Source organism: Macrotis lagotis, chromosome X, assembly GCF_037893015.1.
Source record: "Macrotis lagotis isolate mMagLag1 chromosome X, bilby.v1.9.chrom.fasta, whole genome shotgun sequence".
Taxonomy (NCBI): Eukaryota; Metazoa; Chordata; class Mammalia; order Peramelemorphia; family Peramelidae; genus Macrotis; species Macrotis lagotis.
In genome coordinates this window covers 125,771,338-125,785,985 of record NC_133666.1, presented here as the reverse complement: position 1 = coordinate 125,785,985, position 14,648 = coordinate 125,771,338, and the positions used below count along the sequence as shown (strand labels likewise).

The 14,648-nt window shown below is 34.3% G+C and overlaps 1 protein-coding gene across 1 annotated transcript in view; it reads right to left on the bottom strand.

Moving 5' to 3' along the window:
* The window catches only part of DAGLB (diacylglycerol lipase beta), a 41,162-nt gene that overhangs the window by 1,494 nt on the left and 25,020 nt on the right, over positions 1 to 14,648 (bottom strand). Inside the window, exons 5-14 of the mRNA XM_074201734.1 lie at positions 11,741 to 11,857; positions 9,891 to 10,018; positions 7,710 to 7,836; positions 5,560 to 5,643; positions 4,668 to 4,745; positions 2,907 to 2,987; positions 2,642 to 2,769; positions 1,899 to 1,967; positions 1,727 to 1,799; positions 191 to 441 (exon numbers count right to left, since the gene is read on the bottom strand). Of these exons, the coding sequence (XP_074057835.1) occupies positions 191 to 441; positions 1,727 to 1,799; positions 1,899 to 1,967; positions 2,642 to 2,769; positions 2,907 to 2,987; positions 4,668 to 4,745; positions 5,560 to 5,643; positions 7,710 to 7,836; positions 9,891 to 10,018; positions 11,741 to 11,857 (1,136 nt within the window). The remainder of the gene's footprint in view (positions 1 to 190; positions 442 to 1,726; positions 1,800 to 1,898; positions 1,968 to 2,641; positions 2,770 to 2,906; positions 2,988 to 4,667; positions 4,746 to 5,559; positions 5,644 to 7,709; positions 7,837 to 9,890; positions 10,019 to 11,740; positions 11,858 to 14,648) is intronic.

The window sequence follows — 14,648 nt, the reverse complement described above, 5'->3', positions numbered from 1 at the left end:
CAATAGACAATATAGGAATGCTGTGTAAAGTCTGAAACCATTTACCAGATATATTAAAACCACCTGCCTCTCTCACCTGAAATAGACTGTATGGCAATCAGTGTAATCATGGCAAATACCATTCATTACTTTGTATATTTTTGCATATAGTATAAATTAATGTTTTCATAAAGCTGTTTTCTATACTCACCTCCTTGGACTGTCATCCTCAACAAGGTGTATAATTCTTCCAGGAGGATACAAATGAGGATACCTAGTTGGGGATTCTCTAGGAGATTCATCAAAAACATCATATGAAGGTGACCCATGTATCAACAGACTTTGCTCTCCCAGCAGAGGCTGAGTCAGGTCTACCTGGTTTCCCCCTTCCAACTCTGTTGGGAAGTTATCTGGATCGCCTCCAAATAGTTCATACCAGCATCCATGTAACAGGATCTTATACTGAGTTATAAACAAAACCAGGAGAAAGGTTATTAGGTGAGACCTTAAATTTATGTCTTTTTTTTGTTTGGTTTTTTTTTTTAGTTTTTGCAAAGCGATGGGGTTAAGTGGCTTGCCCAAGGCCACACAGCTAGGTAATTATTACATGTCTGAGGCCGGATTTGAACTCTGGTACTCCTGAGTCCAGGGCTGGTGCTCTATTCACTGTGCCACCTAGCCGCCCCTTTATGTCTTGTTAAATGAAAACTTTTGAAGATTCTGAATCCTACAAATCAATCATAATACTTGGCTAAATAATTTCATAAAAGGCAAAAGTTACTAGTGAACTGAAATCAAATCCATACCAATCATCTCACCCAGTGACATACAGCAGGGTCCATGACTAGGGAGGCACAAATAATATCAGAGTCTATGTATGTATGTATGTATGTATGAGTCCATTAGAAGTCACACACGGACATTCCCTTCAGTGAGGCAGATGTACTGACTGCCTCATCTGGTGGTTTTTTCCAGTGTTTAAAATCAAGATGAGCAATAATAAATATCTTATAAAGATATATGTGAAATACATCATCTAGACTGTGGAAAATGAGCTCATAAAATAAAAGGGTCTACAAATATTACACTAGGGACAGAGAGAGAAATAGCAACAGACACATACTTAATGTAAACACCCACTCAACCCAATTTGTGAGGGACTGCACAATCTCAGACGAAGCCAGTTTGCAGCTGCCTCACCTTGCATATTTCCCCATATTTGAGACTAAAATATGCAAATTCAATTGTTTTTGTCTAGGAAAATAATGAATTATAAAGAAATTACAGACCAATTAGCCAGTATTAATATTTATCATATTTTATCATTATTATTTTTTTACTTTTTATAATATCAGGGGAGACTCTGCCTTCTCTGCCTCCCCTCACTACATGTCCCTGATCACTCATTTGAATACTAATCATTCACATATTTTCATGCTACTCTAACACCCAGACCAAAATAAAGTCAAGTAAATAATTTGGTTATGATCATAGAATACTACTAACTAGAAAAGGTCTTTGAGCTTATCTAGTCCAATCCATTCATTTTCTAGATAAGGAAACAGAGGACAATCATTTGACTGTCAATGAAAAGGGCAAGGGTAGGAAAGATTTTTCAAGATAGAAATATCTTTCGATTTTAAGTTGAAAATTTTCCTCTAACATCTCTATGTACCATCATATCCAGGCTAAAAATTATGTTTGTTGAAAATAGAGGGAAGATTCAAAAATTACATTACCACATTACCTTAGGCTTATTACAATGAGCTATCACTCTCAATATTCTTCTCTTTAAATCTTCCAAGTTGGTCACACTTAACCTGTTAGGCAAAGAAGACTAGAATAACTCTGACACTCAGTTCTACAAAAATCTGGGTCCAGAAGTATCCATGTAATTATAAACCAGTCAATAGCCTTACCTTGGAATTACATCCTTTCCAAGAACAAGTGAAACAATAAAGCTTTTGGAATATTCAGAAAGGGATTTGCTTTAAAAATAAATACACAAAGTTAGTTTCATTCTGATTAGCATATCCAACCTAAGACTGATAAACTTTATAAGGACAATGAGAATTCAGTTTCCATAAAAACTTGAGAAGACGACCAGTTTCTAAAGGTAAGCCTACACAAGGGAGTGGATATATTTCAATAAAGCAACATATAATGTCAATAATATTGAACTATTTAAAAGTAAATGTAAAATCTTCCTCTAAAGGGATTCTTCCAACTTAATCATTTTATTTAATGTTTTTATCTGTAAGTCTGTGAACTAATTAGACATCCTTAATTATCCTTCATGGAGTGCCCAATGAAATGTACTACTTGGCAACAACAATAACAAAATAATTTCTTCACTAAATAACCCCTCAGATTAATTAAAAACCCAGTGTAAAGAATTTATTTATTTTGAAGAAAAGTCTTCTTTCAATTACTTATATCTTCTTTTACAAAATTTAACTCATACTAATTGTATTAGTTATTTAAAAAAATGAACTATATGGTCAGATCTCAGGTCTATTCAAATTTCCCCACCCCACTAAATTTTTCTTGTTTTAATCCACTTGCCATCCTGGATGTGAAGTCCAAAGGTAAAATAAGTCACCTTAGTATGATTATAGCAACTAGGTTGTTTCTACACTTAATATATCAGGCAATAAATTACCTTAGCAGTCCCCTGGGGGGGGAAAAGGCATAACACTTGACTTCTGGATAGGAATTTTTTAGCATGATGGCTAACAGAGAAGCTGCTCCTGCCCCCAAGCTGTGACCTACTAACACAAGCTGGTATTCCTACACACACACACAAAAATAAGCAGAATCTAAGTGAGCAAGTATTACACACATTTTTACTAAAATAAAATTTATGATCAAAAGATAGCACCATAGTGGGGCTCAATTACATCTGGTTATTAAAAAATAAATCTCACTGGTGCAATGCTGAATGCTTGACTCAAAATTCCATCATTGATCAGTCTCTGGTAAACATATTTAGCAGCCTGAGAAATCCCCTAGAAATTCAAGAAGAGAAGAAAAGTTTGCAATCTTAAAAGGAGGAAGATTCAGCTATGATTCGATTTTTTTTTTTTTTTAGGTTTTTGCAAGGCAAATGGGGTTAAGTGGCTTGCCCAAGGCTACACAGCTAGGTCATTATTAAGTGTCTGAGACCAGATTTGAACCCAGGTACTCCTGACTCCAAGGCCGGTGCTTTATCCACCTAGCCACCCCTTATGATTCAATTTTAAAAAACATTATGTTCTCAAATCTATCCTGCAGCTGGCTCCATGTATGTATATATATATATATATATATATATATATTATGAAAACAAACACTGGAAATGAAACTTCATTTTACTTGAAGTAAAATGAAAATACAGCACTTAAAGTAAATCAACATTTATTGAGTGCCTTCTATATGTACTGGCAAGTGGGAATGAGCTCCTCATCACAGTAAGTGTTAAAATAGACTAATGGGAGATGTTATAAAGAGAATTTGAGATTTCAGTAGATGATTTCTAAGTTCTTTACAACTCTTAAGATTTTATAGCTTAATAATGCTTTGAATAAAACAGTAAACACAGACTAAGGAGCTATAGAAAATCCTATGTTTGCAGAGGAGGCCTACACCCACACACAAAAAAAATTATAGTAGCACCTTTGGTTGTAGCAAAGAACTAGAAAAAAAAGTAGGTGCTGACCAAATAAGGAATGGCTAAAAAAAATAGTGTATTAATGCAATGAAATTATATTTGTGGTGTAAAAATAATGACAAACTTGAAAAAGACTTGTAAAAATTACTGCAGAGTGAAGTATACAGATCAGTAGAGCAATTCATATGACTAAAATAATGTAAAAGAAAAAAACTGAAAATGTAAAGATCTCTGATCATTTCAATAACCAATCATAATTCCAGAAGGCTGATATATTGAAGCATGCTTCCCACTGATTGGAATAGAGGTAATGGACTGGAGACACAGAATAAAACATGCATTTTCTTCTTAGTTATGACTGAATGTAGATATTTGTTTTGCTTGTTCTTACTTTTTGGTTACAAAGAAAGGCTTTTATTTTGAGAAAGGCTATATTTTGATAGATATGGAATATTGTCAATGTTAATGTAAGCATCAAGGTATGACATTTCAGTTATAATTTTTCTTGAACCAGCAATTGTATTCCCTTTTGCAATTAAATCTTGAAGGATTTGAAATGATTCAAAGGAAAACTATCCATTTTTCCTTATGACTACAAACTGGAATTAAGATTTTTCAAAATAAGTATAAAATTGTTAATCATATTGAAAACATTTTGCAAAAGGAAATATAAACTGAGTCAGATGAAGACTACTGTAATTTATACAAGATTCCATCTTATAATTCTGAGCAACTGACTAGGGGCTTATTTACATCAAAATGTCTAACTTCTTTCATTAACTCATAAAATGTTGAAGTCCTCTAGGATCACACATTTTTTTTGGCCAACACCACCAAAAATATAGTTCTGTTGTGTACATCTTCCACCCTGCTCAATTCAACCGACTTAATCTCTAGGTAGTTGCCCATTTCCTTAGGAGGGGATCTGAATTTAGTCAAAACCCCTTGGGCTGGAAGCAAGTGTTCTTACATAAACTGACCTTTTGAGTATCTCTTTAATGGGAGAGATATGCCAGACCACAAATCACAATGCATATACCTTATGTGCAAAACAATCTTGCACCTCAAATTCTAAATTCAGGCTCTCACTCTCAGCTGACAGATCAGTGAGGATGTCCTGCAGAGAAAATACATTGAAAAGAATGTTACTCTTGTAAAACTCAAAATAAATAAAATCTTTAAAATAAAAAAAAAGAAAAGAATGTAACTCAAACTTTCTGTGGGGGGCAGCTAGGTGGCCCAGTGGACAGAGCACCACCCCAGGAGTCAGGAGTACCTGAGTTCAAATCCAGCCTCAGACACCTAATAATTACCTAGCTGTGTGGCCATGGGCAAGCCACTTAATCCCATTGCCTTGCAAAAAAAAAAAAAACTTAAAAAAAACTTTAAAAAATCTTTCTGTGACAACTGAGTTTCTAAATACTAAAGGAAAGATTAGTTTTAAAAAAACTAATGTTTTATATAACAAATGTGTAAATGTAACATGTGTCCACAGTCAGAGCGGGCAAAAAGAGTTTACTATGTCATAATTTTCCAGAGCAATTTAATCATTAAAAAAAAAAATCACCAGCCAACAGAATATTGAAACCAATGCCTCCTATAGGGAATAGAAGAGACACTGTCCCTATCCCAACAATTTAAAATCAAGTTAGGGAGACCATATTTCTATCACCTTTCAGTTAAAGTGCAACAATTTATTCCATTTTCTACATGAATATTCAATTCATTTTCTTGTTTTAATTTTCTAAAGTTCTCCTGCATTCCCCACAGCTCTTTCAGACTAAGAAGCATCCCCATGACCACCCCCAACCCTGCAAGAAAATGGTTTTATAACACCATTAGTTTATCACATTTTATCACTCTGAATATTACTATTTACCTTCCATCCTCTGTTCCCCTCATTTCCAGATCTAACATGTTAGATTTATTACCTGAAGAGACATGGTTCCTCTTACAGCTACGACAATAGTTTCTTTCCTATGATCCAATGCAACTAAAAATGGAATTTCAAACACCTGAGGATCAAATAATAATAATAATAATAATAATAATAATATAAAATACATTCAATTCAGTTTAGTAAGCAATCATTAAGTACTTAAGTGCAAGGTGTTGTTCCAGAGATACAACATATTCTTGCTGTATAAGTAAAGAAGTTTATATAGTCTATTGAAGGGGATAAACAAGTGTAAAAGGAGAAAGAAGAAAGTTCAACACTGAATTCAGGAGGAAGAAAATTTTTCTTAGATGTGAGAATGTGGAGGAGGTGCAGGAGGAATGCATTCCATAGATAAAGTACCACTTATAAAAATGCACAGTGGTGGGAAATGGAATATCATGTTTGGGGAAGAGCTAGTAAATTGTCCAGTATGGTTGGAACCTATGAAAATAAGGTGGTTGGAACATGAGAAACAAGCTGTAGAGGGCCTTAGATAAATGGATGAGGAATTTATATTTAAATCTAGAGGCAACAACGAAGTCCTGAAAATTTCTGAGCAGAGGAGTAACATGACATAATGGAATAAAGGGAGAAACCAGTAGCAGGGAGAATAATTTGGGAGCAATTAAAGCAGTCCAAGAAAGAACAAGAATTACGTAAGACATATTAGAAGACAGAATGGATAGGAGATAAATGGATAAAAATTAATAAGATTTGGAGAGGGACAGGAAATACAAAAGAATTGGTAGGGGAAAGGTAAGAGCCTTGGATAACTGAGGACATAAGCACAAATGGTTATGAAAAGTCTGGAAAGAGACTGGTATTCTAAAAATAAATAAGGAAGTTTGGAAGAGGAGAATATTTATAATTGCCTACAAAACATCCAGAAGGAAATGTGCAATATGAAGCTAATGATGTGGGACTAGAGCTCAAGAGAGCTCTGAGAGTCATGTGTGAAGATGATTCTTGATCCATTGGAAGCAAATGAGCTTTCTGAGTAAGACTACAAATGAAAGAAGAGGGGAGGGCTCAAGAAAGAATTTTATGGAACATCCACACAAGAAATGAATAAAGAATCAGCAAAACTGAGATGGTATAGACAGAAATAAGAACAAGGAAAGAAAGTAGTGTCATGATCAATGTTGTATAAGGGATGTGGGAAATCTGGGACACTAATACATTGGTGGTGGAACTGTGAAGTCATCCAACCTTTCTGGAGAGTAATTTGGAATTATGCCCAAATGGCAATAAAAATGTGCATACCCTTTGATCCAGCAATACCACTAACTGGGTTTATACCCTGAAGAGATCATGAAAAAAAAGGTAAAAACATCATTTGTACAAAAATATTCATAGCGGCCTTGTTTTTGGTGGCAAAGAATTGGAAATTGAGTGGATGTTCATCAATTGGGGAATGGCTGAACTGTGGTATATGTATGTTATGGAACACTACTGTTCTATTAGAAACCAGGAGGGATGGGAATTCAGAGACTATTTTAGGGTATCTGCGATGGAGAATACCATCTGTATCCAAATAAAGAATTGCAGAGTTTAGACAAAGACCACAGAATATTATCTTTAATTTTTTTTAAAAAAGGAAAAGAAATAAAAGGAAAAGAAAAAAGTAGCGTTACAAAAGGTGAAGAGAGCATCCAGAAAAGAAGATGGTCAATAATGTAAAAAACTGCAGAGGGATCAAGTAAGATAAGAACTAAGAATAAGTCAGTAGATTTAGAGAATATTAGTGAGCTTTGGAAAAAAGTTAATTCAATGGAGTCAGAAGTCAGTTTTTAAGGATCATAGGATCATATATTTAGAATTGAAAAAGACCTTATGGATCATCTAGTTCAACCATTTTATTTTTAGATGTGAAAACAAGGCCAGAGACATTAAGCCACTTGGTCATGGGATGAGAATGGAAGGTGGTGAGAGGTTATGGAGACAGTGAATAAAGATAATGCTTTCCAGGAGCTTGGCAATGAAAAGGATTAAATTTAGAATCATATGTTCAGGAAACAGCAGGGCCAAGAGAAAATTTTTAAAGAATGGGATAGACAAAAAATTTATAGATTTGGTATCTTCTTTCCTCCCATCTTATTTTAAGCTTTATAGAAAAATCAGCAAAAGAATTTGCTAGCCTACCTTATCATGAAAGCTGATGTGAATGAAATCCCTGTACTGTAGCCCAGTTGTATGCAGGATGGATCCAAAATGACAATTAAGATGATCACCTCCAATAAAATCATATTCTGTTGTTCTGTTTCTGCAACTAAGAAAAGTTAAAAATAAGTTATTAGGGCAATCTGAGTTACAAATCAAGAAAATAACTTCACTGTCAGTGTCTAGAAAAGTAAAAAAAAAAGAACTGGAGTTTATAGTTCGCAGAAGTTTGACTAACATGTATGAGAGCTTTTAGAAGATAAAGCAATTATTTAAGAACAAAAGGTTTTCTGAAAAGCAATGAGGAAGAACATAAACTTGCTCTTAAAAGTATACAATTTTAAAAAATCAATCCAATTATAATTCTCCAACAATGACTTTTCACTTAAACAGGGATCATATGAGCACTTCATCTTTGCCAGCTATCAAAATCTCCAGAACTGGCCCAAAGGAAAAGCCCAGGGTTTTGCAAAGTAGTGTAAAAGTTTGAGGTCGTTTTAGATCTCATTGAGATAAGAGGAAAATATAAATACTATAAATACACACACACACACACACACACACACACACACACTGTAAAGCTGTGAATTTCAGTTAGAGAAATGTTTCTTTCTTTCTCAGGCAGTTGAGAGTTAATTTTGATGTTTCTCATTATTTCCAAGTTTAATTTCTCAGATTCTGGTATTCTGTGAATATGGAAAAGTAGTTAGATTCATGTAGCAATCTTAATGTAATTTTAAAATTTAGATTTATATTTGACTTGATAAATTGGGTAAAGTTATTATTCACATCATATTTGATCTGTTCTCTGAATGTAACTGTTGGTGTCACACCTTTGCAGCTTTAGGAGAAAAAGGGAGAGAAACGACATAACACAGTTTGCAGTTTGCTCACCTCCTTACTTCCATGGTTGCCATTGGGGCTACAAGAGTGCTGCAGCTATAGTCATCTGATACCCTGTCATTGTGAGCTTTAACACGATCACAAAGTTGCCAAAAATGCTGCCAAGCCATGGCATTTCTGTGCCATGGACTTCTTACCGAACACACCAGGAGGTATATGGGTTTGCCCCTTATGAAAGATGGATCATAGAATTGCTAAAGGTCTCTAAGAATAAGCGAGCTCTTAAGTTCATCAAAAAAATGCTGGGAACTCACATCCAGAGCAAGAGGAACAAAGAAGAGCTTAGCTATATTGTAGCTACCAAAAAGAAGGCTGCTGCTAAGAAGGCCTAAACTGGACCCTGTCAACCTGCCTACCTTATTTATCCAATAAAGATTTCACCAAAAAAAGAGCAAAATGGATCACAACTCTATATTGGTTTCCAAATACAACTAGTATAGAATGCTAATTTTTTTATTTTTTTAGGTTTTTGCAAGGCAAATGGGGTTAAGTGGCTTGCCCAAGCACACAGCTAGGTAATTATTAAGTGTCTGAGGCCAGATATGAACTCAGGTACTCCTGACTCCAGGACAGTACTCTAGTCACTGCACCACCTAGCTGCCCCTAGAATGCTAAAATTAAGAGATAAATAGAGTGGCTTTTCCATGTAAGATAAGATTTGGAAAAGCATTCCAACTGCATTAATGTTATTTGACTAGCAATAAGTTTTCATGTTTTAAATCTAAGATACTATTTTGTGTTATAGTTTCTTACATTGTGAATTTAGAAAAAAATACTATATAGAAATACTGTTGATATATTTGTATCCTCAGAAAGTTAGCTTCTCTTTTGATCCAAATGCTTTGATTTTATAAAGTTGAGCTATTACTTATTGGATACTTTTGTTTGGAAATAAAAAAAGACACCTAAAAAGAGAATTAAAAGGTCATATATATTCTCTTCATAGTTTCAATAGAATCTAGGAAATAGAAATTAAATACTCAAGAATATGCTAACCTGGAGGCAGGTAGATGGTTCAGTCCCATTGGCCCTGGATTCAGAAGAACTGGAATTAAAATCAGACCTCAGATACTTATTAATTGGGCAAGACATTTAACCCTGTGTGCCTCAACTGTTCATCTATAAAATGACTTGGAGAAGGAAATGGCAAACCACTCCAGTATCTTTGCCAAGAAAATTTCAAACAGGGTCATGGAGAATTGGACAGAACTGAACAATGATGACAAACTGGACAATGATGACAAAAATATGTTAACCTACCAATCACCACCAATCTTGCAGAAACCTGTAAATGGATTTGTATAAATATAGAGAGGCCACCCATAAGCAGCTGCTGCAAACTGTACATAATGGTGACAATTTTCCAATTCTATATCCAAATCAGCTTCCTAAAGAGGAAAAAATTTTTCTATTTAGTTCAGTCAAATACAGAAAATTTCAACATACAGAAGACTTGAGACTCATGTCAAACCCCTACAGTTTCTTTTAAAACAACGTTAAGCTAAAAATACATAAAAATGATATGAACAAGCAAAGTAGCCCTCAAAGAAAGTCTAAGGTTATTATTTTTTCAGATTTTTTTTTCAATATAGTACTGTATTAAGCCTTTAATATATTTTCAGGGATCATTATTATTGCTATTTTTGCCAATTTTCTCCTTATTCCTCTTTTTTATTAAAAAAATTATTTGTTATATGAGATGATTATGGTAATATAAAAGTAAAAGATAATAATAAAAAAATTTTTTTGCTATGTTTACATCAATTAAAGGAGAAGAAAGGGAAAGGTACTGGGAGCTCTAAGTAGAGTCTGATGATACCAAAGATGTAGGAAATCAATAATGTCTCAGAAAGAGAAAGGGAAGAAAGATGACTACAACAAACCAATAATAATAATAATAATAATAATAATAATAATAACAATAACAATAATAATAATAACAACAGCTATAATTCACATAGCACTTAATACGTACCAGGTATTGTTGCTAAGCAATTCACAATCATTATCAATAATATTATCCCCTTTTTTACAGATAAGGAAACTGAGGCAGCAAATAGGTTAAATGAGAAGCCCAGGGTTATACAACTGGTGTGTCTAAGGTCACATTTGAACTCAGGTTTTCTGACTCCAGGCCCAGTACTCTAGCCACTTCACCACTCCAATATATAAATTAAGAATAGTCAATATATTAAACCCTTCATGCCTAAACGGTTCAACCAACTTTGCTAACTGTTTATCTATTCCATAAATCAAGGAAACAATAGAGACAGCACAGAGAAAACTAAAACTTGCTGTCATCTTTTTAGGATACTAATTCAAATCACAGTCATTCCCCTTTCTTCAGTAAATTAGAAAACATGTCAAAAAACTCACAGTAGGGCGGCTAGGTGGTGCAGTGGATAGAGCACTGGCCTTGGAGTCAGGAGTACCTGAGTTCAAATGTGGCCTCAGATACTTAATAATTACCTAGCCCTGTGGCCTTAGGCAAGCCACTTAACCCCATTGCCTTGTAAAAACTTTAAAAAAAAACAACTAAAAAAAAAACCACCTCATAGTAGAGACGAAACTAGAACTCTGTTCCTCCTACCCCAGTGTTTTTTTCTATTACACTACATTTACTTTCACTCAAATTGTACCAGGGAAGCTAGGTGGCATAGTGGATAGAGCACCGGCCCTGGAGTCAGGAGGACCTGAGTTCAAATCCGACCTCAGACACTTAATAATTACTTAACTGTGTGACCTCAGGTAAATCACTTAACTTTATTGCCTTAAATAAAATAAAATTTATAAATAAAATAAAACGGGAAAATTCTCTGTTAGCTGTCAATTCTGCCACATAAGTCTTCCTTGGACTGTGTAATCAACTGAAAATAAAAAAATTTAATTTTTAATTTTAAAAAATTTTTACTTAAGTTGCCAAAGAATGTATACACATATGCAAATGTGCAAAATAACATCTTTCAGTTAAAAAAATACATTGCAGTAAAAATATTACAGAAAATATTCTTTGGTTTCCTGATTGAAATAATGCAAAAAAGTATTTCCTATTAACTTCAGCAGATTTATAAGTCTGCTCAGGAAAGACACTTTATCCAATGAAGAGTTACCTGAGGGGTCACTAGAGAATGGCTTATAACTTCCTCAGGATCCTTTCTTTTCTTATCCTGCTGTTGATGGAGAAGAGTTAAACCTGCAGCTATATCGCTAGGCACGAGATCCGTATCCTGTATACACAGAACAAATAAAAATGCTTTGCATAAAAACTCTAGAATAAATCATTAAAATCCATATGTAAATTACTGTACTTTTTTTTTTTAGATTTTTTTTCAAGGCAATGGGGCTAAGTGGCTTGCCCAAGGCCACACGGCTAGGTAATTATTAAGTGTCTGAGGTCAGATTTGAACCCAGGTACTCCTGACTCCAAGGCCGGTGCTCTATCCACTTTGCCACCTAGCTGCCCCAATTACTATACTTTTTAAAATTATATCTTCTTCTATACATAGTCAAAAGTAAGGAATATATCAAATCTTCTAAGAGCAAAAATACTGCTCCCTCTGCCCCAAGAAAAATCTTGAACTCTTATGTCTTGAAAGCAAAGAAGATATTCTAATCTTTATTTTAATAACCAAATGTTAATTATTTTTATATTTACCTTGTTTAATCTAAATCCCAATCTAGACAACATATAAGACTTTCTTCGATAGAAATAGACTTTAAGGGAAATTTCTATAAAAATGAACTTTTCCTCCATGAAGAACTAAAAGCTAGATTAGAAAACTTTATTCCTTGTGTCAGATCTTGTCTGAAACTTAGCTTTATCTTGAAGAAAAGACAGAGGTAATTTAAAATTCCCTAAAGAACTTCTATGCTCTGAGACACCCAACAGCACAATTAATCTTACCCTGAGTCTCTAATGCCCATCTCTCCCCACTTTGTTGTAGCCTGCACAAAAGAACCAAATATCATACATAACATACTTTCAATTGTTCCCCATTGCCTAGCCCAAACACATAACATCTAAGGCTCTCCACAGTGTAACTTGACATATATTTCCACACTTAACTACCTCTATCTGTCTACATAAAGCCTTCTGTTGCAGTCAAATAAGCAACATCGTATAGTAGAATAAGTGAAATGGACCCCAAATTCTAGAACAGAGAAGTATTAAAACTCTTGCAGACTAACTGGGAAACATACTTCAAGGACACTGTTGAAGAAAATAATATTCCTTTCCCCAAATGATAATGGTCACAGTACAAGAACAGGCAGTTTTCAGAAGAAATTATCAATAGTTACATGAAAAATACTTTATATCACTGATAATTTTAGAAATGCAGATTAAAACTACTATGAAGTAACCAACTCACACTTATAAAATTGGCTAACATGACAAAAAAAAACCCCGAAGAAGACAAATGCTGGAAGGGATGTGAAAAATACAGAAATTAATGCATGGCTACTAGAGCTATACAACCATTCTACTGTACCCCATGACCCAGAAAAACTACTAGATCTGTAGTCCAAAAAGATCAAAGAAAAACAAAAGACCTATTTGTACAAAAGTATTTAAAGAGGGGAAGGCCATCAATTGGACATACAAGTGTATTTTGATTTGTAATAAAAAATATTGTGCTATAAGAAATGGTAAGGGAAACAGTTTCAGAAAAACCTGGGAAGACTTAAATGAACTGTTGCAAAAATAAGTGAGCAGGGGCGGCTAGGTGGCGTAGTGGATAAAGCACCAGCCTTGGAGTCAGGAGTACCTGGGTTCAAATCTGGTCTCAGACACTTAATAATTACCTAGCTGTGTGGCCTTAGGCAAGCCACTTAACCCCATTGCCTTGCAAAAACTAAAAAAAAAAAAAAAAAGTGAGCAGAAACAGGAGAACAGTGTACATAGTAACAGCAATACTGAAATGATAATCAATTATGAAGGCTACTCTGATCAATACAATGATCCCTGACAATCCCAAAGGAATTGGAATAAAAAATTATTTGGAAATGAAATTCAAATGAAAATTATTCAGAGGGGGCGGCTAGGTGGTGCAGTGGATAAAGCACTGGCCCTGGAATCAGGAGTACCTGGGTTCAAATCCGGTCTCAGACACTTAATAATTACCTAGCTGTGTGGCCTTGGGCAAACCACTTAACCCTGTTTGCCTTGAAAAAACCTAAAAAAAAAACCAAACAGAAAATTATTCAGAGAGAGAATTAATGAACCATCAGTACAGATGAAAACATTTATCATTTTTCATTTTTGCAACCTAGATGGTATGGAAATATGTTTTGCATGACCTCATGTATAAAAGATATCTTGCTTGTCTTCTCAATGGGTGGGGGAGAGATTGGAAAAAGAATTTGGAACTCAAAATTTAAAAATGTGTACGTTAGAAGTAAAAAGAAAAAAAAAAGAAAGAAAATAGATTCCTTTAGTCACTGCTGCTAAGGCTACTGCATGTGGTTAGGCCACAAGATAAATACTGAATCATCTCAACACAGTAGAATCATTATTACACATGAAAACCCTGTTTACTGGCAGCTGCTCTGTGATCTCTGGAGAAATTTCTTTCCTTCCTCCCCACCCCCAATTAACACAAATGTATATGGAGTGATATCTCCTTTATACTGACTATAGTAGCTAGGTTTTTCTTGGGGGGGGGGCAAATTATATGAAATTTTAAAATGCCAGTCTGATGTGAAAAGAAAATAAATATGCCTAAATGGCTAACTAAACAGCTCTGGAAAAATTTACAATAATACTAGTCTCCAATACCACAGCCAACATAAGCTTTTCTTTCAAAAGTTTTTCCTCCTTATCATATTATACTAAAAAGCAAGTAGTATATGATTGTCTTATTTATCCTGGAACCCTAAAGTAAAAAAAAACATTTTTCCCACAAAGAGATAGTGGAGTGGATTATATATGTGAAAGAAACTTGTTTCTTGAATGAATACATGAATATAAATAAAGGATACGCTTAGTTATTTTATCTCACACTCTACAAATGTTTTCAT